General features: G+C 50.6%; 2 protein-coding genes across 6 annotated transcripts; both read left to right on the plus strand.

The window, feature by feature from the left end:
• Positions 1–566: 566 nt before the first annotated feature.
• Ing4 (inhibitor of growth family member 4) lies at positions 567–9,665 on the plus strand. 5 transcript variants are annotated; one of them, XM_004869417.4, is made up of 8 exons: positions 567–754; positions 5,141–5,212; positions 7,552–7,718; positions 7,879–7,993; positions 8,129–8,237; positions 8,401–8,548; positions 8,923–8,984; positions 9,087–9,617. In XM_004869417.4, the coding sequence occupies exons 1-8, from the start codon at positions 718–720 to the stop codon at positions 9,124–9,126; spliced, it is 750 nt and encodes a 249-aa protein (XP_004869474.1). In that variant the 5' UTR covers positions 567–717; the 3' UTR covers positions 9,127–9,617. The 5 variants fall into 5 exon arrangements, with proteins under 5 accessions (XP_004869474.1, XP_004869476.1, XP_004869477.1 ...); XM_004869419.4 differs by having other exon boundaries at positions 7,879–7,984; XM_004869420.4 differs by having other exon boundaries at positions 7,879–7,984; positions 8,132–8,237.
• A 135-nt stretch (positions 9,666–9,800) lies between these two features.
• On the plus strand, positions 9,801–24,626 carry Acrbp (acrosin binding protein). Its single transcript, XM_087213554.1, is given in 11 exon segments — positions 9,801–10,754; positions 11,067–11,298; positions 11,446–11,515; positions 11,862–11,979; positions 12,706–12,933; positions 12,936–13,164; positions 13,750–13,882; positions 16,005–16,184; positions 16,276–16,443; positions 23,745–23,828; positions 24,296–24,626. Coding segments are annotated over 11 exon segments (1,608 nt in total). The 5' UTR covers positions 9,801–10,711; the 3' UTR covers positions 24,419–24,626.
• The last annotated feature ends 21 nt before the right edge of the window (positions 24,627–24,647 follow it).

Below are 24,647 nucleotides of genomic sequence, written 5' to 3' on the forward strand. Positions count from 1 at the left end.
TTTCATATATGACAGTGTAAAGCTCAGGAACTGACAAAAGTGCAGTGTTTTATAATTTTTGTACTTTTAAGGAGAAAGTTTTAAAATAATGACTGGTGTAGCTCAGTGGTAGAGGGCCTGCTTACTCCATGAAGCCCTGGGTTCAATCTCCAGCACCAAAATAATAATCTGTAAGAATGTTTGCATGAGTGAACAGAAATGCAAGAGGACTTAAATTTGCAAGGCCTGGTAACTCCTCTAAATCCGTAAACTAGCTGCCTTGGAGAAACTCTTGCTTCAGCCAGGACCTCCTCTGTCAACAGATTTATACTCTGCAAAAGGAAGTTGGAATCCCCAGTTGCTGAAAAGGGATATTTACGGAATACACTTCTAAAGTGAAACGTTTTCCCTCCTTTACCACACCTTCCCCTTTTGGAGGGAAAAAAAGTTTGTTAGAGAATGCAAAATGGCGACTGCCGTGACGTCATACCCGTCCTGGCGCGGACTGGAGTTTTAGTAAGGGCGGAAGCGCCGCTATAGCGGCCTCCCCATCAGCGGTCGTGAGTCCCCACGCCGAAGGAAAAGTTCAACCTCGGGCGGATATGTCCGGCTAGTTCTTTCCTCAGGGCGGAAGTGCTCTTTTTAAGGGCGGAAAGGACCTGAGCTAAGAATAGCTCCAGCTTCCGTCGTCCCAGTCACTTCCGGGGAGGACCGGAAGTTGCTTTGTTTTGCTTCAAGATGGCTGCTGGGATGTATTTGGAACATTATCTGGACAGTAAGAGCAGGCTGGAGGAGGGGGTCAGGGCTCACAGAGTGGTGGGCGACCGGGGCCGAGAGGATCTACGGCCTCGAAGTCCTTGGGGGTGAGAAGGTCCCAGTTAGGAAGTGGATGCGCGGGAGGAAATGTTGAGGGGTGCGAAGAAAGAGGGGGCGGGGCAGAAGGGCTGAGTCCCCGCTGCGGGGTGTAGAGGAGGGAGGGCCTGCGGGGGGCAGGGATTTGTCTCGAGGGGCTACCAGGCGTGGCAAGGAAATCTTTGCGACTTCTGCACCCGTGTCTTCTCTAACCTCGCGGTAGACTGTTTTTCCAAAAAAATCTTCCAGAATCGGTAGCACTCACTGACATTTGGAGCAGCGGCAAAGACCTGCTCGAGTATCCTGCAGCCAATTCTTTCTCAAGTGGCCTCTCTTGAGGGGGGACAGGTGGGGGCGAGGGACTGTTGTCAGATGATCGACTGAAAGGATCCAGTTCCCACCCAAGGGAAATCTGGGGTTATGTTTATGCTCTTTGTGTAACCCTCCCCTTCACAAAGCCTGTCACCCTGTGCGCTTAGGTATGTTTCATTGGAGAGACAGTCATTTATTTAACAGATACTTACTGAGGAACTGCTGATCAGACATAATGCAGGTACTAGGAATGTAATAAAACGAGTAAAGGGTTGGTGTTGTAGCTCAGTAGTGGTGTTTGCCTAGCATATTTAATGCCCTGGGTTTACTCCCCAGCTGCAGAGAGATGGGCAGACACACAGCCTCTGCCTTCAGGAAGCTCACAGTGTAACAGGAAACAGCGTGCAAATTAAGTAATTATCGAACAATAAAGCTGGGCCTGGTGGTCTTGCCTGTAATCCCAGCACTTGGGAGGCTGAGGCATGGGGATCGCCAAAGTTTGAGTCCAGCCTGGGCCACAGCAAAACCAAAAAAAAGGAGAATACAAGAAATATTAGGAACACATTAAAAGGACAGTTGGTAACCCTGGAGAGATGGGCTAAGTACTTGGGGCTGCAGGTTAATACAGACAAGGTGATTTTGTGTAGGTTCATGAAAGCTAAGCTCATTTGCCACTGCAGAGAAAGAAAGTGAACTCAGGGCTGAGGAAAGCAGCGCAGGTGTTGTGAAGGGTGTGTGGCAAAGTCAGGGAAATGAGGGCGGAGTGTTGATGGGTGTGATTTGAAGGTAAGCCATGGGGAGGCAGTGAGACCGGAAAAAGAGGCAGGGGCCAGACTGGACAAGGTGTTCTAAGGCAAGCCAGAGAGTGTGCATTTGAAAGTAGCTTGTGTCTTTCCTAAAGGGAGACGCTTGAATGGTAGTTCACAGCGTAATGTTATCATTTAGTGATGGCTGTCTGGTCCGAGATGACCTGACTCAGAAAGGGGAGCAACAAAAGTGTTTAGGAGTTAAATACGACAGTACCTACTAAGTAGTTCAGAGAAAGAAAAATCTAACGGGACTTTGTCCTGCTTGAAAAATGAGATAGACAGTGTACCATGAACGATAGGAAAGTCAGGATTGTTCACCATGTATTTTCATTCATTTTATACATAGGACTGGTAATGGAATGAGATCATTCAGAGAAAATAGAGAAGTTCAAGGCCAGCCTAAACTATGTAGTGAGACCTCATCTAAAAAAAAAAAAGAGAAAATGAAGCCCGCTGGGAGGCTGAGGCAGGAAGATTGCAAGTCTGAGCTCAGCCTAGGCAACTTAGCAATTTAGCAAGATCCTATTTCAAAATAAAAAGAGCTGGGGATGTAGCTCAGTGTGAAGGCCCTGGGTTCAGACCCTGGTACTGGGGAGAGAGACAGAGGAGAGATGAAGTGTAATTTCTAGAAAATATGAACATTTAAGGGACAGGCTAAGAAACTATCAATGTTGTGATTACCAGATCGGAACCCTAGGAGAAAGAGTTATCCTGAAGGGAAGTAGAGAGTACCTAGTACCGCTGAAGTGTTTTTAAGAGAGGACTAATAACATCATCTGATTTGGTAAATCACTGGTAATTTATACCTGTAAGTATACACATATCTATTTAGTTTTAAACATTGTACATATTATTCTTCATCTCTGATCTCTTAGAGCTCATTCTAGGGCTGGGGATTTAGCTCAGTGGTTCTGCCGCCTGCCTTGGAAGCACAAGGACCTGAGTTCGATCCCCAGTACCAAAAAAAAAAAAAAGAGCTCATTCTATATCACCATATATAATGTTTACCTCATTTTGGGGGGTACTGGGAATCGAACTCTGGACCTTGTGTTTGCAAGGCAGCCGAAGCCATGGTGCCACTGAGCTAAATCCCTGGCCCTAATCACTGGTAATTTAAAATAATCTCTGAACTGGTGGTGGTGGACCGAGATAAATTTAAACATTTAAAAAGTTTGAAGTGGAGACTGGGGATTTAGCTCAGTGGTGCTTCCGCCTGCCTCGAAAGTGCGAGGTTCCGACTTTGATCCCCGGTTCCAAAAAACAAAGTGTGAAGTGGAGTTGGAGGAAGAGATTTCTCTTGTATGGATTAGACTTTGTGCCTTTGCTTGTATTCACTGAGTCCCTGCTGTATGCAAGTCAGGACTGCTAAGCACGAGGGAGCAGGACAGAACAAAGTGGATGTTGTAGGCCTCCTGGAGAGCTAGGAAAGAGGCACCAGCTAAGTAATTAAGGAAAGAAGAGTAGACCTGGGCACAGTGGTGCACACTTGAAATCTCAGCTGCCCTGGGCTGAGCCGGGAGGATGGAGAATTTGACATCAGCCTGAGCAATTTAGTGAGATCCTGTCCAAAACTGTTAAAAGGGTGAGGATGAAGCTCCCTGGCAGGGCACTTACCCAGCATGCACAAAGCCATGGGTTCTAATTCCTGGTACTACTGAAAGAGAATAAAAAGAGAATGCTGTGATAGCCTGTACATACAGTACTTGGCAGGGTCTGGGAAGGTCACATTTGCACCGGTATCTGTTACTTACTCATTTATTATTTTTCAGTACTGGGGATTGAACCCAAGTCTTCACACTGAGCCCTTTTTTAATTTTTCATTTAGGGCCTCAGTAAGTTACTAAATTGTCCAGGCTGGGCATGAATTTGTGATCCTCCTGCCTCAGCCTCCCAGAGTGCTAGGATCACAGGCATGCGCCACTGCACCTGGCTTGAGCTGAACTCTGAAGAATGAACGAGACTAGCAGGCCAGGAGGTACTCCAGCATGGGGTATGGAAGGCCAGGTTCCAGGCAGAGAGCAACATCAAGGCATTTGGGGCCCTCAGAAAGCCAATGGGGTGAGATTCGAAGGGAGCCCCCCTTGAGCTAGGGCAGGCATTGCAGAGCTCCTGCTGGCAGTGAGGTGGTGGGGAGCTGTGAGCAGGAGAGGGACTCAGCCGCATTGGCTCTTCTTTTTGTGAGACAGTTTGCGAAGTTGCTAGGAATGCCTTCAAGCTCTCCACCCTCTTGCTTTAGCCTGGGGGTCGCTGGGATTACTTTACTCTTCCTGCTCGCCCAGGGCTGGGGATTGATCCCCACCTGGGCCTTCACATTAAGCTCCAGCCCGGGCCCTTTTTTTTTTTGAGACAGGGTCTCACTCTGTAGTCCAGGCCTTGAACTCACTATGTAGCCCAAGCTGGCCTCGGATTCACAGTGATCCTCCTCAGCCTCCTTGGTGCTGGGAGTGCAGGAATGCACCACCATGCCCAACATTAGGTTTTTTTGTTTTGTTTTGTTTTTTGGTACCGGGGATCGAACTCAGGTCCTTGCCGCTTGTGCAGCAGGCAGCCAAAACCACTGAGCTAAATCCCCGGCCCAGGTTTGTTTTTTTTTTGAGACAGGGTCTGGCTATGTAGTCCAGGCTGACCTTAAACTTATGGCAGTCCTCCTGCCTCAGCCTCCCAGAGCACTCAGACTACAAGTATGCACCGCATATCCGGCCAGTCTGGCATTATAAGTTGAGGGCTGAGAACACAGAGGCAGTGACTGAAACCAAAGGAAAGGGAAAGGCTGAGGAAGGGCTTGGAAGGGGACAGCAGTGGATACTTTTGCAGAGGTGAAGTTAGTTGTGGGGGGGAGAGAAGCAGACACAGCCTCCTGTGAGAAAGGTGTCATTGCTGTCACAAATCAGGAGGTTCAACTGAGGGAAAGTGGAGCTGCACTTGACAACCTTGCAGGCCAGGTGTGGCACACGCGTGTAAACCAGCACTTGGAGGCTGAGGCAGGAGAACCTCAAGATTGAGGGCAACTTAGCAACTTGGCAAAACCTTGTCTCCTCAAAAAGGGCTGGGGATTAGCTCAGTGCAGAGGCCCTGTATTCAATCTCAGTACTTAAACAAAAGTAAATTCAGGGATTGGAGTATGAATCAGTGTGAACGCTCGCCAAGGCTGTGCGTAGTACAGATTCTCAGTTTCCTCTCTTCCCTAGGTATTGAAAACCTCCCCTTTGAATTGCAGAGAAACTTTCAGCTCATGAGGGACCTGGACCAAAGAACAGAGGGTATGTACCGAGAGGGTTTTCATGTAAAAGGAGACGCATGACCACTTGTTCCTCTGCCTGCTAGGACTGTATCATCTGGCATGATCTGAAGAATTGTGGCTTTTAAATTTTATTTTATTTTTATTTTTTATTTTTGGTACTGGGGATCGAACTCAGGTCCTTGTGCTTGTGAGGCAAGCAGCAGAACCACTGAGCTAAATCCCTGGCCTTGTGGCTTTTTTATTCTCTTGCAATTCCTTGCTTTCTTTTTTTGTCTTGTACTTCTTTAAAACTGTTTTATTCTCTTGCAATTCTTGAGAGAGTATTGACTGCCCTCACTTTTGCATCAGCTTTTTTCTAACAAATGGAGGATTGATAAGGTGCCTCAAGAATTCAAAAGCTATTCTAGGCATGATGTGTACATGCTTGAAATTCCAGTGGCTCAGGAGGCTAAGGCAGGAGGATTTCAAATTTGACCCCACCCTGAACTACATAGTGAGTTCAAGGCCAGCCTGGACTGTAGAGTGAGACCCTGACTCAAAAAGACACAAATAAATAAATTATAAGAGGACTGGAGATATAGCTCAGTCCCTGAGCATGCACAAAGCCCTGAGTTCAATCCTAGCACTGCAGAAAAAGCAGAGATGCTGTGGTCTTTGTGCTTCCCTCAAGAACAGTTTAAGAAGCTGGGTGATGTAGCTCAGGCCTCTAATCCCAGCACTCAGGGGGCTGAGGCAGGAGGATCCCCACAACTCACAAGTTTGAGGCCTGCCTGGACTGTATAGCGAGACTCTGTCTCAAAAAAAAAAGAAAAAGAAAAGGAATAAAAGAAACCAAATGTGACTCGAGCCATTTCTGATGTTCATGTTTGATATATCCATGGGATAACTCGAGTGCTGCTGCCTCCGTGCTTAACATTACCGTCACAAAATTAGAGTTTCAGCTTTAGACTGCAGTTCATGTTGGCAGACAGGAGGTGTGCACATGAGACGTTACTGAAAAGGGAAGAAAGACTAGAGGAAGACTAAAGAGAAAAAGGGGGCAGTTAACACCAGTACCTTACGCAATATTCTTCAGCCTGAGAAACAGTCTTTGGTGCAGGAGGGAGGCCGCTGCCAGCCCCGTGTCGGGCTCCAGGGTGCGCTGGGTGAGCATCCCACAGCCCAGAGGCCTAAGTTCACTCAGGAGGAGAGCCCAGCACTCCACATCCTGGCCTTTTTACAAAATAGCTTTTATTTGTTGTACGTCTGTTCCCAGGACTGGAGAGGTCCATCCTCAGCCAGCACCCTGTCCCTCAATGAGAGGGTCTCACTAGTTCCCTATGCAGTACTTTACTTTCCGATCTTCCCACCTCAGCCTCCCATGGTGCTGGGATCACAGGTGTGTACTGCCATACCTGGCTTTTATTTTATTTATTTTTGATGGCACTAAGGATTGAACCCAGGGAGCCCTGTGCTACATACATCTCAGCTCTTTTTATTTTCTATTTTCTAATTTTGAGGCAGGGTCTCACTGAGTTGCCTAGGCCAGCCTTGAACTTGGGATCCGTCAGCCTTAGTCCTCCAAGTAGCTGGGGTCACAGGTGTGTAACACCACACCCAGCTCAGTTCAAACTCTGCAGTCCTTGCAGAGACCAGCTGGGAGCGACAAGTTACGTGCTTTTTTGGCTTCTTCCAAAGGCCTGGAGGGAAGCCTGTCTCTGACCTTGCTCGTCCCAGTCCTTCCTGCTAGCCGCTGCCTTGCCCTGTTCGAGTTGGCCTCTTGCCTTTGACATTTCCATGAGCCCTAGCAGACACGAGGGGGTGGTCGGCCACAATCAGAGTCCGGCCTTCGAGAACTAAACTGCTGGAAGCAGTGTGCCAGGTGAACAGTGTGAAAATGAGGAACACAGAAGCCAGTCACAGATGAGGAACAACAGGGCTAAATCGTGAGGCCTGAGAGCAGAGCAGAGCAGCAGATGACCGGCCCGGTCCGCAGCAGGCAGAGCTGCAGTGGGATGTTTTGAAGACAAGAAACAAGATGGCTTTGGAGGCAAAATCGATCGGTCTAGAAGCTCGAGTCCTGCAAAGAAGCATCTTCAGAGGTTACCTGAAACGTGCTTCCTGTCCCCGGGGTGTGCAGAGTCCACCGTGTGTGGCAGCAACTAAGTTCTGACTGTTTGCAGCACCCTCAGGCACCTTTAAAACACCAGTGTCAATGTGCTGCCTTTCTTGAGTGCGTGGCCTGGTACCTGTGCATGCTTGGGACGTTTTAGTGCAAAGGCTGTGGTCGTCTACAGGAAAGGTCCGCGGAGCAACAGGAGGGAGCCTGTCTCGTCTGGCCACCCTCTGCCAATGTGACCAGGCCTCTGTCTCTTGTAGACCTGAAGGCTGAAATTGACAAGTTGGCCACCGAGTACATGAGCAGCGCCCGCAGCCTGAGCTCCGAGGAAAAGCTGGCCCTGCTCAGGCAGATCCAGGAGGCCTACGGCAAGTGCAAGGAGTTCGGTGATGACAAGGTGCAGCTGGCCATGCAGACCTATGAGATGGTACGGCCTGCCCTTGGCACCCCTCACCCACCTCTCAGGCCTCCTCCCCTCCTTCAGCTGTGTTGGGATCCAGTGGGTCTGGGAGATCTAGGCTCCGCCCGCCTCGCCTGCCTGCTGTGGGGACTGGGAGCCGGCCCTCACCTCTGCCTTCTCCCCCCAGGTGGACAAGCACATTCGGCGGCTGGACACAGACCTGGCCCGTTTCGAGGCGGATCTGAAGGAGAAGCAGATCGAGTCCAGCGACTATGACAGCTCTTCTAGCAAAGGCAAAAAGAGTGAGGAGGGGGGCGGGAGCCAGTGGGCGGAGCTTCCAGCCCGGGCCGTGCGTGCGTGCGTGCGGACCTGGCTGGACGGGGAGGAGCCCTAACCCAGCCTCCTGTCTCCGCCGCCTGGCGCCCCCTCTTCCCTAGAAGGCCGGACTCAGAAGGAGAAGAAGGCGGCGCGGGCTCGCTCCAAAGGCAAAAACTCGGACGAGGAAGCCCCCAAGGCCACCCAGAAAAAGTTGAAGCTCGTGCGCACGTGAGTGCGTCCACGGGCGTCCTCCCTGCACAGTCCCACCCTTGTCTCCTGACCCTTGGTCTCTGCTGGACAGAAGAGGTCACAGCCGCAGGACCCCTGCCACCTGTGAGCGCCTCCTCCCACGGCTCCGGCCTGCCATCACGCGCTCTCTCCCTTGGCGCAGGAGTCCCGAGTACGGGATGCCCTCGGTGACCTTCGGCAGCGTCCACCCCTCGGATGTGCTGGACATGCCTGTGGACCCCAACGAGCCCACCTACTGCCTTTGCCACCAGGTCTCCTACGGGGAGATGATCGGCTGCGACAACCCCGATGTGAGCACCCTTTTGACTCGGGGAGGGCTTTGGGGGGACCCGAGGGAGTGGGTGTAAAGTGGAGTGGCCACGGCTGAAGGGCAGGACGTGAGAAGGGCAGGGCATGCGCCTCTGTGCTGTACCCAGGGAAACTGAGGCAGGAAGATGACTTGTGCCCACCAGATCTTGAGTTTGGGGCCGGCTGGGCAGCGTGGTGAGCTCCCATGTGCAGAAGGGAGAAGGGATGGTGGTTGGAGCGTGGCCGTGGGTGCGCGCAGAAGTCTCGGGGCGGGGCGGGGGGAGCAAAGGCGCCCGCAGCGCCTGCGCCAGCTGCCCCTCCTCCGGCACCCGCCAGGCCCCCGACCGACCGCCGTGTCTGTCCTCTTCCTTCCCAGTGCTCCATTGAGTGGTTCCACTTCGCCTGTGTGGGGCTGACGACCAAGCCGCGGGGGAAATGGTGAGCAGCAATTTTGCGGGCGCTGAGCGGCAGAGGGCGCCGTCCCCTCAGAGTTTCCGCCCTCTGCTCACTCTGCATCTTGTCCTTCATCTTGCTTCCTAGGTTCTGTCCACGCTGCTCCCAAGATCGGAAGAAGAAGTAGACGCAGGCCTTGGGTTCTCAGTTTCTTCTGCATTCCCTGACCTGGGCTGGTGGCAGAGGAGTGTACCGGGCCAGGGGCCGGGGAGAAGCGGGCGGTGCGGTGCCGTCACCCCCTTCGGCCCGCTTGGTCCCCACCCGGTGCCACGGAAGGGAGGGTGCCGGGCCACGATGGTTTGTGCCCTCTTCCGGCCAGCCCTGGGCACAGCCTTGCCCGCTGCCCTTGTGCCTCGTGCTGAGGTTGGTGCTGTACTTCAGAGGGCGAGTCCTCGCGCTCCCCCTACGTGGGACTTAGGCTGGGGCAGTGGTCCTGGGAGCTCCCTGCCCTGCCCTCTTTCCTTATTCTTCTGTTTCCCTTGGGGAGGGACCCCCAGATCATGGGCCGAAGGGACCCCGAGGGGATTCATCCTGGCTTCAGGAATGGGAGAAGGGATGCGAAATGCATATGACTCCCATGTAAAGGAGTTTGGTAGGTAAATAAAAGCTCCAAGTCGGCCTGCTGTGTTTCCTGTAGACTTTCATGGAGCCTGCTTGGCGGCGCTGTGCTGGCCTCCGCCTCCGCGTCCGTGGGGTGGGCGAGGGCGCGCCTCGGTCGGGGCTTGGTCAGCTCTGTATTTCCCCCACTAGGCGTCTCCCGCTTTCCAGGAAATGCCGAGCCTGCCCTATGCGCACCTGCTAAATACTGCTTTACTCTTGTATTTGAAGCAAGAAATAAATAGCGTATTCCCCACGACTCCATAGACTGGCCTGCTTGCCTCCCCCTAAGAACCACTCGGGGACGCCAAGTACTGCCCTGTCACTACCCTCCGTGGTGGTTAGTCCAGGGAGTAGCCAGCCTAGCCCGCTGCGGGGACCTTTACAGGTTTGTGCAGCTCGCTGGCGTGTTCTGGTTGGACAACACTGGGTTTAGGAGACATGGGCCAAGGTGATTGGGGAGAAGGGAAAAGCGGATGAGGGTGATTGGTTGAGTCAATTTCTGCTTTTCTAAGTTTGTTTTTCTGAATGGTCAAAGCTGAGCTACATTCTGCTTTCCTCTCAGAAATTATGTGGCCTGGCCGCCCAGAAAGCAGTGCTGTGTTTTCTCCTCCGTTTCCCTTCTGGCCCCTTTCTCAGCCGAGACGTCTCTAGCTCCTGCCCGAAGGGGCTCTGCCTCGGTTTTGGGGGTTTGAGTTTTGGGTTTTGGGTTTTCTTTGTACCGGGATCTAACTGGGGACCTTGCTCTTGCAAGGCAGGCGGCCGAACTATTGAGCTAAATCCCTGGCCCTTTTTTGTTTTTTGAGATAAGAATCTTGCTACGCAGTTCAGGCTGATAGCAAACTCTTGGAGATCCTCCTGCCTCAACCTCCTGAGTGTTGGGATGACAGGCATGTGCTCGGCCTCTGCCTCTGTTTTGTGCCTTGCGCCTCCTGCTGCCCCGGAACCCCAGAACCCAGCCTGTGCTCCCATTCGGGGCTCCGTCCCCTGGGGGAGGCCCCTGAGGCGGGTCCCCGCCCTTCCCCCCTCTGTGACGTGAGCGGCGCCTGTGAGTGCTCCTGTCCGCGCTCGCTCGGCCCCTCACTCGGCCGTTAGAGGCCCTGATCTCTGGGGACATGGGACAGCCATTGGCAGGCTCCTTTATGTCACTGCTGAGGGGTAAGAGACTGCTCTTGCTCCTCGAGCGCCGTGCCCCGGCCTGGAGAGCCCCCAAATGATTTCCGAGGCCTCTCACTGGTGATCGTGATGGCTCTGCCCCCGCTCCTGGGGTCCCCACGGTCTCCCCCGGGTCCCAGCAGCCCCTCAGCCCCCTAAGCGGTCCACCCAGGACCCCCCGCCCGCCCCTCGCCTCCCCTCCCCTCCGCCGCACACTTCCGCAGGGCTCCGGCTCGGCCTAGCCGGGTCTGTCTGGGGCCGGCGCGGGTGGGGTGCGGTTGGGGCGCGCCTTCCACTGTCCGATCCCCTCCGCAGTCCTGCTCCTGCCTCTGGGAGCCCTTCTCGCGCAGGAGTCACCCTCGGCCCCGACTCCGGGCAGCTCCCTCTCCCCCACCGAGTACGAGTGCTTCTTCGCTCTGCTGACCCCCATCTGGAAGGCGGAGACTACCTGCCTGCTGCGCGCCACACGGCTGCTGGAACCCCACCGTCGTCCAGCTGGACCAGTACGAGAACCACGGCCTGGTGGACCACGGCCTGGTTCCCGAAGGTGAGTGCCCGCGCGGCCCGGCCCGCCCTCCCCCGCTCTCCCCCGCTCTCCCCCGCCCAGCCCGCCCTCCCTCGCTCTCCCCCGCCCAGCCCAGGCGCCGGTTCACCCCTGCCTTCCCCAGGCGCCCTCTGCTCCGACCTCCCCTAGGCCTCCTGGTTCGAGTCCTTCTGCCAGTTCACTCAGTATCGCTGCTCCAACCACGTCTACTAATGCCAAGGTGAGCTCCACTCCGGAGCAGCCTGATCTGGGGACGCTGGGCCAAGGGCGAGGGGACGGCCGTGGGGGGCTCAGCACTCCTGCCCTCCGGCCTCACAAACCGTGACACCTCGGCCACGGGCGGGGAGGGCTCTCCCTATTGTTTCTTCTGACAGCCCAGGGGTTTTATTCCAGTCAGATGCTGAGCAGCAGAGCCCAGGCAGCCCGGAGAAACAGAGGGTCTCCTGGGCCCTTTGTCAGGGGGAGGCTCCCCTCAGGGCAGGACCCTGGGCCTTTATCCCTGCCCGGAAGTCCCTGAGCAGGAGCCGCCTGCCCTTTGGGGAAGGCATCCCCCTCTCTCCCTGCAGAGGGTCAGGTGCTCCCAGCCCTTCTCCATCCTGTCAGTGGACAATTTCAAGGAGCTGGAGTCTGTGGCAGAGGGCCCCCACGCCTCGGTGCCCTCACCCGCCACACCCAACGCCAAAGGTGAGCCCTCCCTGAGCCTGGGGGTGGGGAGACAGCTCTGCTGAGGGATGCAGCTTAGGGCTCTCCTCTCCCTTTTTTAAATTTTTTGAGACAGGGTCTGGCTAAGTCACCAAATTGTCCAGTCTGGACTTGAAAGTGGTGTTCTCCTGCCGGTGCCTCCCAGAGTGCTGAGATTATAGGCATGTACCACCACACCTACCTTCTAATATCTCAGTGTTTTGCGGGGGGGGGGGGGGGGGTTTGCTACCGGGAATCAAACTCGGGACCTTGTGCTTGCAAAGCAGGTGGTGGCACCACTGAGCTAAATCTCCTGCCCTGTATCTCCGTGTTTTGAAGCACTGATGCCAGTGGAGCTGGGTGCACTCCATGTGTTTGGGTGCACCAGGCCCTGGGTTCGATTCCCAGCCCCACCTCCAGGCTAGCTGTTTAGAATACTTGATGGTCCCCAAGGCTGGGGCAGAGGGGGGCACTGGTGTGAGTTAAGGAAGAGGAGCTCTGGGCTGGGGATTTAGCTCAGTGGTTCCAGCACCTGCCTCACAAGTGCAAGGTCCTGAGTTTGATCCCCAGTACCAAAAAAAAAGAAGAGCTCTACAAAGAAAGTGGGAAGGGACCCACTGCTGCATTTGCCTTGGTAACGGTCCTTTATTTTGCTATCACATGCGTTTCTTTTCCTTTTTGTTTTTAATACACTTATTCTCTCCTCTCTCCCCCTCCCCTACCCTGTAGCCACAGAGTGGCAGGCATTCCAGGCCTGGCCCGAGGGGCTTAACAGCAACGTGGAGGAGCTGCTGCAGTCCTCCTTGTCGATAGGAGGCCAGGAGCAAGCGGCCAGCAAGCAGGAAGAAGCTCAGGAGCAGCACAAGAAGGAGCCAACACAGGAGCACAAGCAGGAGGAAGGAAAGGAGCAGGAGGAACAGGAGGAGGAGCAAGAGGAGGAGGGAAAGCAGGAAGAGGGGCCGGGGTGGAGGAGAGCTTGGGCACAGTGGCCAGCCTGCACGTGGGCTCCGAGCCCCAGCCCCAGCTCAAGTCTTTGTCTTCTGGTCCTCGCTCCTTCGCTGCCCGGGTCCGAGAGGTGGGCTCAGCTCCTCTGATGATAGAGAACATCCAGGAGCTCATCTGCGAGGCCCAGGAAATGGAGGAAATGTATGATGAGGACACCTACTGGAGGAGCCAGAACCACAGCAGGTACGGGAGGGCATGACCCCCTGGGCCCTGCCATCCCTGCTGCCTTCTCTGGAAGTGAGAAGCCCACATTCCCACTCAGACCCGCTTGGGCTGCTGTGCTCTTCTTCCCTGTGCCCGCTTGGCCGAAGCCCTGTGCGGAAGGAAGCCTGGGTGACCATCCTCTAGGTGATATGGTGCAGTGAGGGCTCAGGTCTTCACATTGCAGCCTCAGAGAACATTTCTCCTTTCAGGATCTCAGTTCCTCATTTGCGTTTGTTTGCTCCTTTGTTTGTTTGTTTGTTGAGACAGGGTATCACTATGGAGTCCAGGCTGGCCTTGAACTCACTATGTAGCGAAGGCTGGCCTCAAACTCATGCTGATCCTCCTGCCTCAGCCTCCACAGTGCTGGGATTACAAGTGTGCACCACCATGCCCAGCTCTTCAGTTGCTGATCTGCAAGAGGAGCAAGCTAGTACAGGGGTTCTCTGGCCCGTGATAAGGGTCCTGAGTGTGTGTGACCAGGAGCAGCTGTGCGGGGCACAGGGAGATGGATGTCGCTTCCCGCCTCAGCTCCCAGCCCATGCACACCAGTACTGTTGTTTGCAGCCTCCTGCAGCTGCCTCACAAGGAGGCCCTGCTGGTGCTGTCCTATTCCATTGTGATGAACAGCTGCATCCTCACCCCCACGGCCAAGGCCTGGAGGCACCTGGAGGAGGAGACCTTTGGCTTCGGGAAGTTGGTAAGCCCGCTGGCCTTTCAGAGAGTATGGCCTTTCAGAGAGTACGTGTGAGGCTCAGGCGGAGAGGCTCTGTCCAGGTAGGGCTCCCTTCTCTGGAAGAACCTCTCCCCGAATTAGAGGAAGAAGGCTCCACACTGAATTTGGCATCCAGTCCAGTGGTCCTTCTCAGCCCCTAGCTGTGTCCGAGGTGCAGCTCCCCCAGACTCAGCATCTGCTGCCCCCAGCAAGTTGATTGTGACTTTGAGCTGAGTCTCACTGGGCTACCCAGGCTGCTGCCTCTGGAACTCCTGGGCTCAAGTGATCTTCTGGCATCAGCCTTCTGAGTAGCTGGGACTACACATGTGCACCCCCATGCCTGGCTCCTAAGTTTTAAATAATACAGATTAGCAGATATTTGTGGAGAGCTGGTATGCCGACTGGCATCCATTTGTCCACAAATCTGTGGGGCACCAGCTCCCTCCTAGGTACTTGAGTTGCTACCAGCATATGCAGTAGACTCAGCCCTACCAGGACTCAGTCAGGAGAGAAGAGGAGCAGGCCGAGCAGGGTGAGAAGATGGGTGCTCAGAGGCGCATAGGTAGGAGGTGCAGAGAGACAGATGGAGGGGTGAAGAGGACAGCGTGCCACTCTCAGGAAGATCACAGGAGGCTTCACAGAGGAGCGGAAACTGAAGGAAGGAGTTAACAGGCAGACTAAGGGCCTGGTGGGAGATTCCTGGTAGTGGAAAGGCCCTGATACAAGAACGTGTAAAAATTTCATGGAGTGATCCTCCTGCTTCTGCCTCTTGAGTGCTTGGATTATAGGCATACACCACCATGTCCAGTAGATTTGGGTTTTCAGGGGCCAGGGATTTAGCTCAGCGGTTCTGCCGCCTGCCTGGCAAGCACAAGGTCCCAAGTTCGATTCCTGGTACAAAAAAAAAAAGGATTTGGGTTTTTAAACTAGGTGCTTGGCAGGACATAAGCTTTAGATTTTGAAGGACCTGGATCTACATCCCAAGTTCACATATTTTTTTCCCCAATACTGGGGATTGAACCCAGGGCCTCACTCATGTGAGACAAGCACTCTGCCACTAAGCTACATTCCCTGCCCTTAAAAAAAAATTTTTTTTCCAGTATCGGGGATTGAACCTAGGACCTTATGCTTGCCAGCCAAGTGCTGGCACCACTGAGCTAAATCCCTGGCCCTTAAAATTTTTATCCTGGGCTGGGGATTTAGCTCAGTGGTACTACACATGCCTAGCAAGTGCTAGCTCCTGAGTTCGGTCCCCAGTACTGCAAAAAAATAAAATTTTATCTTGAGACAAGTCTTGTTAAGCTGCCCAAGGTGGCCTCAGACTGGACCCTCCTGCCTTGCCCCCAACTATACCTATTAGGCTTGTTGGTTTGAACAATGCACTCACCCTCACCGTGCCTCAGTCTCCTTATCAGTGTTGACTGGGGATATTAGCAATACTTCTGCCATGCCAGCGTTCTTTTGTTTACAAATTTTTTTTCCTTGGTACCAGGGATCGAACTTGCAACCTTGCGCTTGCGAGGTAGGTGCCAGAACCACTGAGCTAAATCCCCAGTGTGACAGGGTTCTTGAGAAGACCAGATGAGACAAGAGTGGATGGCCATAATGCCAGAAGTTTGCCACCTCCATAAATATTAGCATTAGGGCCAGAGATTTAGCTCAGTGGTGCTGCCGCCTGCCTCACAAGCACAAGGTCCTGAGTTTAATCCCCGGTACCAAAAATAAATAAATAAATAAATAAATATTAGCATTAGCAGAGAAGGGAAGAGCGCCAGGAGTTCTTTCAGACGGGCTCTTAGAGGCAACCACAGAGCATCCAATCCTAGCTCTCTGTCAGGTCCTTGGCAATAAGGTGATAGGTTTGGGTGTCACCTTCAGAGAGATGAAGACTGCTGAGGAATAGACAAAACAACCAGGAAGAGGGTGGAGAAGGAGCTAAGGCTAGGTCCTTGGGGACTCCTCTGAGAGGGGAGGCAGGAGGCAGGCAAGCCTGAGGAAAGCCCCAGAGGAGCCTTAGCACAGCAACACTGAGGGCTCCGGGAGGCTAAGGCACAGGTGGGCACAGGCCTGAGTCCCAGCCTCAGCCTCACCCATGCTCCTGGCCCAGGTCTGTGACAACCTTGGACGGCGACACATGGGTCTCTGTCCCCTGTGTGCCTTCTGCTCTCTGAAGCTGGAGCAGTGCCACTCGGAGGCCAACCTGCAGTGGCAGCAGTGTGACACGTCCCACAAGACACCCTTCATCAGCTCCCTGCTCACGGCCCAGACCATGTCCATGGGCACCCAGGTACTCGTGTGGTGGCCCGAGACAGGGAAAGGCTGGGAGGCCTACAGGGGGCAGGGCATGCATGTCTTCCCATCCCCTCCCTGTGCCACAGGTGGAGACCTCGGAATCAGGCTGCTTTTATGGGTTGGATCTGTATGGCAGGCTCCACATGGACTTCTGGTGTGCCCGGCTGGCCACAAAGGGCTGTGAAGACATCCGGGTCTCCAGCTGGCTCCAGACTGAGTTCCTCAGCTTCCACAATGGGGATTTCCCCACCAAGGTGAGGCCCTTTCCCAATCTCAGTGCCCAGGCTTGTTGGGTGAGTTCAAAGGTGTGGAAGGGGGCTTGGCTCCCCCCAGTGCCTCCTGCCTCTTGCTGTCAGGCACTGCACACCCTCTGCCCATAAAGCAGGCTGTGATTTGGCAAAGCATCAGGCCCGGGAGAGAAAGCTCGGGGTTGAAGGTGGGAGACAAACCATTCTGTCCCAGCACTGATTGGCTTCAGTCCAGTCACTTCCCTCTCTGTGCCAGTTACACTCTTCTCTGCAATCAAATGAATAATCCCAGGTATGTGGGAGGGTAAGGAAATCCAATTGCAAGTTTATAGTTAGCCTGAGCAATATAAGTGAGACCTTGTATCAAAATAAAATGTAAAAAATAAAATAAAATGTAAAAGCCAGGCTTGGTGGTGCATGCCTGTCATCCCAGTACTCAGGGGGCTGATGCAGGAGTATCACCTTGACTTTGAGGCCAGCCTGGGCTACATAGTGAAACCTTGTCTCAAAACGCAGTCAAGGCCGGGGATTTTTTTTTGGTACTGGGGATCAAACTCGGGTCCTTGCGCTTGTAGGGCAGGTGGCAAAACCACTGAGCTAAATCCCCGGCCCCAGGAGTTCTATCCCCAATACTGAAAAAACAAAACAAAACAAAACAAGTGGACTTCTGGGAAGATGGCAGAGTGGTAAATGAAAGAGAAACAGCCTCTCTGAGATTTGGTTTCCAGACATTGGAATGTAGCAAAATGAGGAAGAAAAGGAGGAGGGAAGTGGGTCCCCAGGACCCAGCAAGGATCTGAAGTGAGAACTGACGCTCAAGGGGAGAGCAAAGAGAGACTTAAACACAGAAGAAAGAGGTGGCACGAGGAGCATTCTCCCTGAGCCCTGACTCACTGCATGGGAACAGCAGCTCAAACCTGCAAACACGGATGACTACTGGTGACCCCAGAGGCCTCCATGGAGAAACACACCAGTGAAACAGGGCACAGCAGACTGCAGTGCCTGGTGAGTTATTCAGGTTCAGACATCCCCCAGGAGAGGGTGGCCAGCTAGTAACCCATCTTGGAGAGGGCCCAACTGAGCTTGGAACTCAGAGCAGCTTCAGACTGGCTCCATCAGAGTGAGAGAGAACCAAGTTCAAGCCAGCAGGAGGCACATGGAGTGTTGCAGGCTGAACAAATCAGGTTCCAGCCACACAGCCGGAAACCAGCCTGAGCTTCAGAACTAAAGGGGCAAGGTTGCTGGGATTATCCACTACCTTGCCATAATCTTCGGCTAGCTTCTTGGGATTAATCAACATAAATCTGGGCTCTGTCTTCCCACTTTGTCTAGCAGTGACAGCAGGGACATGCCTTGAAGTAGATGTTTTTTCTTGTTTTTGTTCTGTTTTCTTTTTTCTTGATTGTTTGATCTTGTTTTTACATAAGTGTGAATATTGTTTCTAGTTTTTTTTTTCTTGTTCTGTTCTGTTCATGTATTTATTTCTTCCTTCTTTCCCACCTGTCTTCTTTTGCATAAACTTCCTTTGTCCTCCAGATTTGCTTTTTTTTTTTTTTTTGTACTGGGGATGGAACTTGGGATCTTGTGCTTGCAAGGCAGGCAGTGGCACCACTGAGCTAAATCCCCGGCCCCAGCTTTGCTTTTAATCTCTTCTTCTATTTCTCTATTTTTCCCCCTAATGCCTTTTAAATTTTCTCCCTGAGGGTAAAATCACCATACTGAGGGGATATTTATTGTATATGATTTTCTTGTTGGTATTAGACTTTGTTATGTAACCATAAATCTAGTTCATAAAGCTAAAAGTGGCAAGTTAATAGGTACCACAGTTTGTCGTTTTCTGGGCTGTGTTTGATGCTATTATTGCTGATTGTACTACTTTAGCCAACGTGACATAATGGTTCTAATCAGTTGTTCTTCCTGGTACGCCAAAACTGAGATTGCCTAAGGGTTGTAAATAATACTATAGGCCAGGGTCAAAGAACCGAGGACTAGACAAATAGGCAGCAACCTCTCATGCCTAATAAATTGAAGAGATAGGATCTTGCAATAGACTCAAAACCCAAAAGCTAGCTACACCTGGAAGACATCTCTGAGAAGTAGTCATTTCCTAAGGGTTCTAAATACTAGCAATAAAGCCATCCACCCAGGAATTAGAAAGAAAGAAAGAAAGAGAGAGAGAGAAAGAGAAAGAAAGAAAGAAAAGGAAAAGAAAAGAAAGAAAATGAGAAGACACTTAAACAAGATGCAACCCCAAACTTCCAGCTCACCAAAGGCAAACCTGGGGGCAAGGAGGTGGAACAATTTGAAACCCACCCTCCTGGACTCTCTCAAGAGGCAAAAGCAGAAGTAACAAAGCAGATAAGTGAGGCTCTAGAAAAAAATCAAGGCACACATAGTTTCTCAGATAACTACAGAGATGGTGACCATAATGAGAGACATGCTTAGTGACTGTAAAGCAGATACAGGTAAAAAAAAAAAAAAAAAAATAGAGGAGCTTAGGAAAATGATGGAAACTATGAAGACTGAACAGAGAAAAGAAATGGAATCCATGAAACAGATTCAAACAGATACCCAGGAGATTAAAACTTTGCAGCTGAATAAAAATTTAAATACATGCAGCAGAATGAGCTAATGTGAGGACACAATATCAGATACAGAAGACAGGAAAGAAAGATTTCTTAAAAATAGCAAGGGAAGTTTGATCCCGGGTACCAAAAAAAAATAGCAAGGGACCACAAAAATATCCAACAGCTACTAGATGATGCAAAGAAGAATAACATCAAATCGATCTGAGTCAAAGAAAAAACAGGAGATATCAGTTCTCAGCCTTTTGGACAGGAGATAGCACAAATGACATAAAAAACCTGTTCATAGAAGTAATGGCAGAAAACTTCCCAAGCATGGAAAAAGAATTTGACATACAGCTAATTGAGGCATATAGAACTCCAATTACTCATGATTCAAAAAAGAAAATGTAGGGCCAGGGATTTAGCTCAGTGGTTCCGGTGCCTGCCTCACAAGCGCAAGGTCCCAAGTTCGATCCCCAGTACCAAATAAAAAAAAAAGATTTGGCTGGGGATTTAGCTCAGTGGTTCCGCTGCCTGCCCCCCAAACGCAAGGTCCTGAGTTTGATCCCCGGTACCAAAAAAAAAATGGAGGAAAAAAGAAGATCTAGGGGCCGGGGATTTAGCTCAGTGGTTTTGCCGCCTGCTGCACAAGCGCAAGGACCCAAGTTCAATCCCCAGTACCAAAAAAATAAAAAGAAAAGAAAATCTACACCAAGACACATAATAGTCAAGATTCTAGATATTCAGCACAAGAACAGGATATTTAAAGCTATTGGAGAAAAGAAACAGGGGCTGGAGATTTAACTCAGTGGTTTCACCACCTGCTGCGCAAGTGCAAGGACCCGAGTTAGATCCCCAGTACCAAAAAGAAAGAAAGAAACAAATCACGTATAAAGGAAAGCCCATCAGAATCACAACAGACTTCTCAACACAAATCCTCAAGTCAAGGAAAGATTGGAGTGAAGTATTTCAAGTCCTAAAAGAAAACAACCTCCAGCCAGATTGATGTACCCTACAAGACTATCTTTCAAAATTGATGAAGAATAAAAATTTTCATGAAAGAGGACACCTGAAGAAATCATGACCACCAAACCAGCACTCCAAAGTGTTCTGAAGGAAAGTCTAGAAAGAGATGAGGACTACAAGTCCATGAACCCCAACTGAATGAATCTCCCAGGACATGAAAGCATTTAAACAGAGAGGGGAAAAAGGCAACCAGCAACAAGAAAATAACATGACAAAGATAAGTCAATACATGTCAGTTATAACCATCAATGTAAATGGTATCAATTCACCAATCAAAAGAAACAGACTGGCAGTGGCGAAGCCCGACCGACCTCCAATGCTGCTTGACAAAGTTCCAGCTGGGGGAAAAGGAGGGTGGAACACATCGTACCCTCATGTTTTATTTTTTCTTGCCCTAATGTTTACAATTGTTACTCTGGTCACAGGAATCATTGTATTTGTGACTAACAACATATTCTCCATGAGGCAAATTGGCAATGTTGTATTGAAATCTGATCTGGCTCACAAGTCCCAAATTCTTGTTTCTCTCAGTTCTATTGCCATACCCACTTCTAAAGAAACCTCTCCTAAAACTCCCTCTGTTTTCCTGCTACTATAACTCCTTTCTTCTATTGATGACTTTCTTTTTACTAAAGGGGTCTTATAAAGAGATTGAAAGGACAGATTTTAAATGTAAGACGACACAGTGGGAAATGGGAAATAGAAAGAAAGTTAAGACAGATAAATACACTAAGGAGGCAAGTTACTCAGTTTTTCTCAAAGTACTGTAAACATCTGCTCGTGGACCATGAACCCAAATAACATTTAAGCAAGATGAATAGAGGTATAGAAAAAATAGAGAGCTAATAGCAAACTATATTAACCATTGTGCAGTTTCTCAAGGGCAAGCTGATGACCACGAGTTTGACATTTAATTAACTAAATCCTGCTTGTACCCCCGCTGATATAGAGATTTTGATTAAGTTACCTTCTGTTCTGCTTAGGTGTGGGTAAATAAGGGGACAATTGTAATTTTTAAAATGTATTCATGATGTTCAATGAAATGAATCAGCTTAGGAAAAATATACTTTGTTTAGTAAAAAATAACCTTTATTTCTATAGAAATTGCTAAGGCAACCTAAAATGTAAATATGTTCCGCCCAATGCCTCCTAGCCATTGCTTAAAGATATAAAAATAAATCAGACCCTGAGACTTCTCAGAGGGAACCTGCACATTGCTTGCGAAGGTTCTTTTCTCACTCGCCGGCCCGAGACCTCTCCCCTTCCTACCCTGCATCGACTGCAGCTGGTCTGCGGCATGGCAGCATGGATCAAGAAGCAAGATCCAACAATATGCTTCATACAAGAAACACATTTAATTCAAACAGATTCATAGACTGAAAGTCAGAGGATAGAAAAAAAATATTCCATGTGACAGGAAACCAAAAAAAGCAAGGGTAGCTGTTCTATTTGGAAAGTGGATTTCAAGCCAAGACTGATTAAGAGAGACAAAGAAGGTCACTTCATCATTGTAAAGGGAACAATCCAAGAGCAAGAGATACAATCATAAATATATATGCACCAGATACCAGCATACCTAACTATATAAAACAAATATTAGGCCCGGGGATTTAGCTCAGTGGTGCTACCATCTGCCTCACAAGTGCAAGGTCCCAAGTTCAATCCCTGGTACCAAAAAAAAAGAAAAATTAAGCACTAATACAGTTGTAATGGGGGACCTCAATACCCCCACTGTCACAAACAGATCAACTAAACAAAATATCAACAAATATCAGAACTAACCAAACTTTTAAACAAATGGACTTAGTAAATGTCTACAGAGTGTTCTACCCCACATCAGAATACACCTTAGCTGCACATGGGATGTTCTCCAAAACAGACCACATATCCACTCACAGAACATGCTTAAGTAAATGCAAAGGAATTGAAATTATCTCGTGTATATTATCAGAGCATAGTGCAATGAAATTGGAAATCAGTTGCAAAAGAAACCACAAGAACTTCATAACACATGGAAATTAAATAACACCCTCCTCAACAACCAATGGGTCACAGGTGAAATTAAAGAAGAAATTAGACAGTTTCTACAATTAAATAATAATGCCAGTACAACATACCAGAATTTATGGGATGCAATGAAACCAGTCCTTGGAGGCAAATTTATAGCAGTAAATTCCTGTATCAGAAAAACAGAGTGAGCTCAAATAAACAACCTAATGTTGAACCTAAAGCTTCCAGAAAAAGAAGAGTAAGTCAAGCCCAAAGCTCATACAAGAGAAGAAATTAAAAAGATCAGAGCAGGGTTTAGTTCAGTGGTTCCATCTCCTGCATCACAAGCACAAGGTCCTGAGTTCAATTCCCAGAACACACACACAAAAAAGATCAGAGCAGAAATTAATGCAATGGGGACTAAGAAAACAATATAAAGAATGAATCAAAGAGTTGGTACTTTGAAAGATTAAATAAAATTGACAAACCCTTAGCCAACCTTATCAAAAAAGGAAAGACTCAAATCTATGCAATTAGAGATGAAAAGGGTGAAGTCACAACAGACCCAGCAGAAATCCAGAAGATCATCAATACCTGGTTGGAGAACCTGTACTCTAATAAGATGGAAAACACAGAAGAAATGGACAGATTCCTGGATACATATGAATTACCAAAGCTGGATCAAGAAGATATAAAAATTATAATTTAGCTCAGTGGTTCTGCCACCTGCCTCGCAAGCAAGCACAAGATCCCACCTTCGATCCCTAGTACCAAAAAAAAAATTATAAATTAATCAGTATCAGTCAATGAAATTGAAGATGTAATTAAAAACCTACCAATAAAGAAAAGCCCAGGGCCAGGGATATAGCTCAATGGTGCCGCTGCCTGCCTCGCAAGCGCAAGGTCCCGAGTTTGATCCCCAGTACCCCTCCCCCCAAAAAAGAAAAGCCCAGGCTCTGATAGATTCACTGCTGAATTCTACCAGAAATTCAAAGAAGACCTTATGCTGATAATTCTCAAACTCTTTAATGAAAGTGAAAGGGAAGCAAGCATTACCCTGATACCACAACCAGAGAAGGATCCAACCAAAAAAGAGAACTACAGGGCCAACCTTCCTAATGAACATTGATGCAAAAATCCTCAATAAGATACTGGCAAACAGAATGCAGGAAATCACACACAGAAGGGGCTGGTAGCTGAGTTGAGTGGCCATGCCCGATATTGTCCCTGGAGCCCTAGATCTAGAGAGGGTCCCAGGGGTCCTCTCTAGAGTACCTCTGGATTTACAGGTGAGTGTCGAGGCCCAGAGAGGCAAGTGATTCACACACTGGCATACAGCGATTCTCTCCTCAAGTTTCCGTGCCCAGAAGGACCCTGATATTTGGACTGCTCATAATTGGGTGATTCATTTCTTCTTGAGGTTCTGGGGATCAAACCCAGGGCTTTGCACATGCTAGGCAAGCATTCGACCACTGAGGTGTACTGGAGCCTTGACCACCCCCACTCCATTTCCGTTCTTCAGTCCCCTTCTCAGCAAGGTGACAGTAGGCAGCTGCTTTGCTTCTCCCAGTGACCTGTGCCAGAGTTGGGAGTGGACAGGCCTGCCCTCAGAGAGGAAGCATTCCCCAGGGACCTGCCTGCCGCTGGCATTGTGTCATAGGTACCCTCTGGGAGCAAGGGTCCTGCTTGGCTTTTGCCAACCCCCTCTCCCTGCCCCTGGCTTAGGTTTTTGACATGGACTATATCCAGTACCCAAACTACTGTTCCTTCAAAAGCCAGCAATGCCTGATGAAAAACCGGAACCAGAAGGTGAGCCCCTCGGCCTGCTCCCGCCTTCTTCTGCCTCCCCCTCAGCTGCCCCAGCTGGTGAGGGCTGTGGGAGGCAGTAGTTTCCTCACATGTCAGGGCAGAGCCCTCCACAGAGGCAGCCTCTGCTGCTGCAGTCCTGAAGTAAGCAGGTCTCCCAGGCAGCAGGGCCAAGAGGAAGTTGGCACCCAGAGGCGGGACAGTCCCTGAGGGCAGGGTAGGTAGAACCCTCAGCTGGGCCAGGAACTGGATGTGGGGTTTCAGTCTGGCCCCTGTTGTTACTCACCAGGTAGCTTAGGATCAGTCACTTCCCCTCGAGCCTCAGCTTCTCATCTCCAAAAGGGGCTGGGACACTTGGCGTCTCCCTGGAGCTTCCTCCTCTCCACTGTCCGTGGGGCTGCCAACACCTCCTGCCCTCATGCTGTGGGCGCCTGGCTCAGGACACAGACCACAGCCCAGCCCCTCCCTAGGTGTCCCGCCTGAGATGCATGCAGAACGAAACCTACAACGTGCTGAGCCCAAGCAAAGGCGAGGACCTCATGCTTCAATGGAGCCAGGAGTTCAGCACGTTGGCTCCAAGCCACTTCAGATGAGCTGGGTCCATCCTATCTCCACCCTGCCTGGCCTTTCCATGATCTTCGTCCCTCTCTTTGAAACCTCACCTGTCACTTGCTTCTGGGCTGCCCCCCGCCCCCTGTCTTTTCTAGCTCACATGCTCCTTGGGGTGGGGCAGCAGTGCCACGGCTCCCTGAGGGGAGCTCACTTGCCTTCATGTCTTTACATAAAGTGATGATTTTTTGCTGTGTGGCCTGTTTGTGACTT

This window comes from Heterocephalus glaber, unplaced genomic scaffold, assembly GCF_053883595.1.
Source record: "Heterocephalus glaber isolate CG9 unplaced genomic scaffold, H.glaber_assembly_v1.0 deba00001444, whole genome shotgun sequence".
NCBI classification, from domain to species: Eukaryota; Metazoa; Chordata; class Mammalia; order Rodentia; family Bathyergidae; genus Heterocephalus; species Heterocephalus glaber.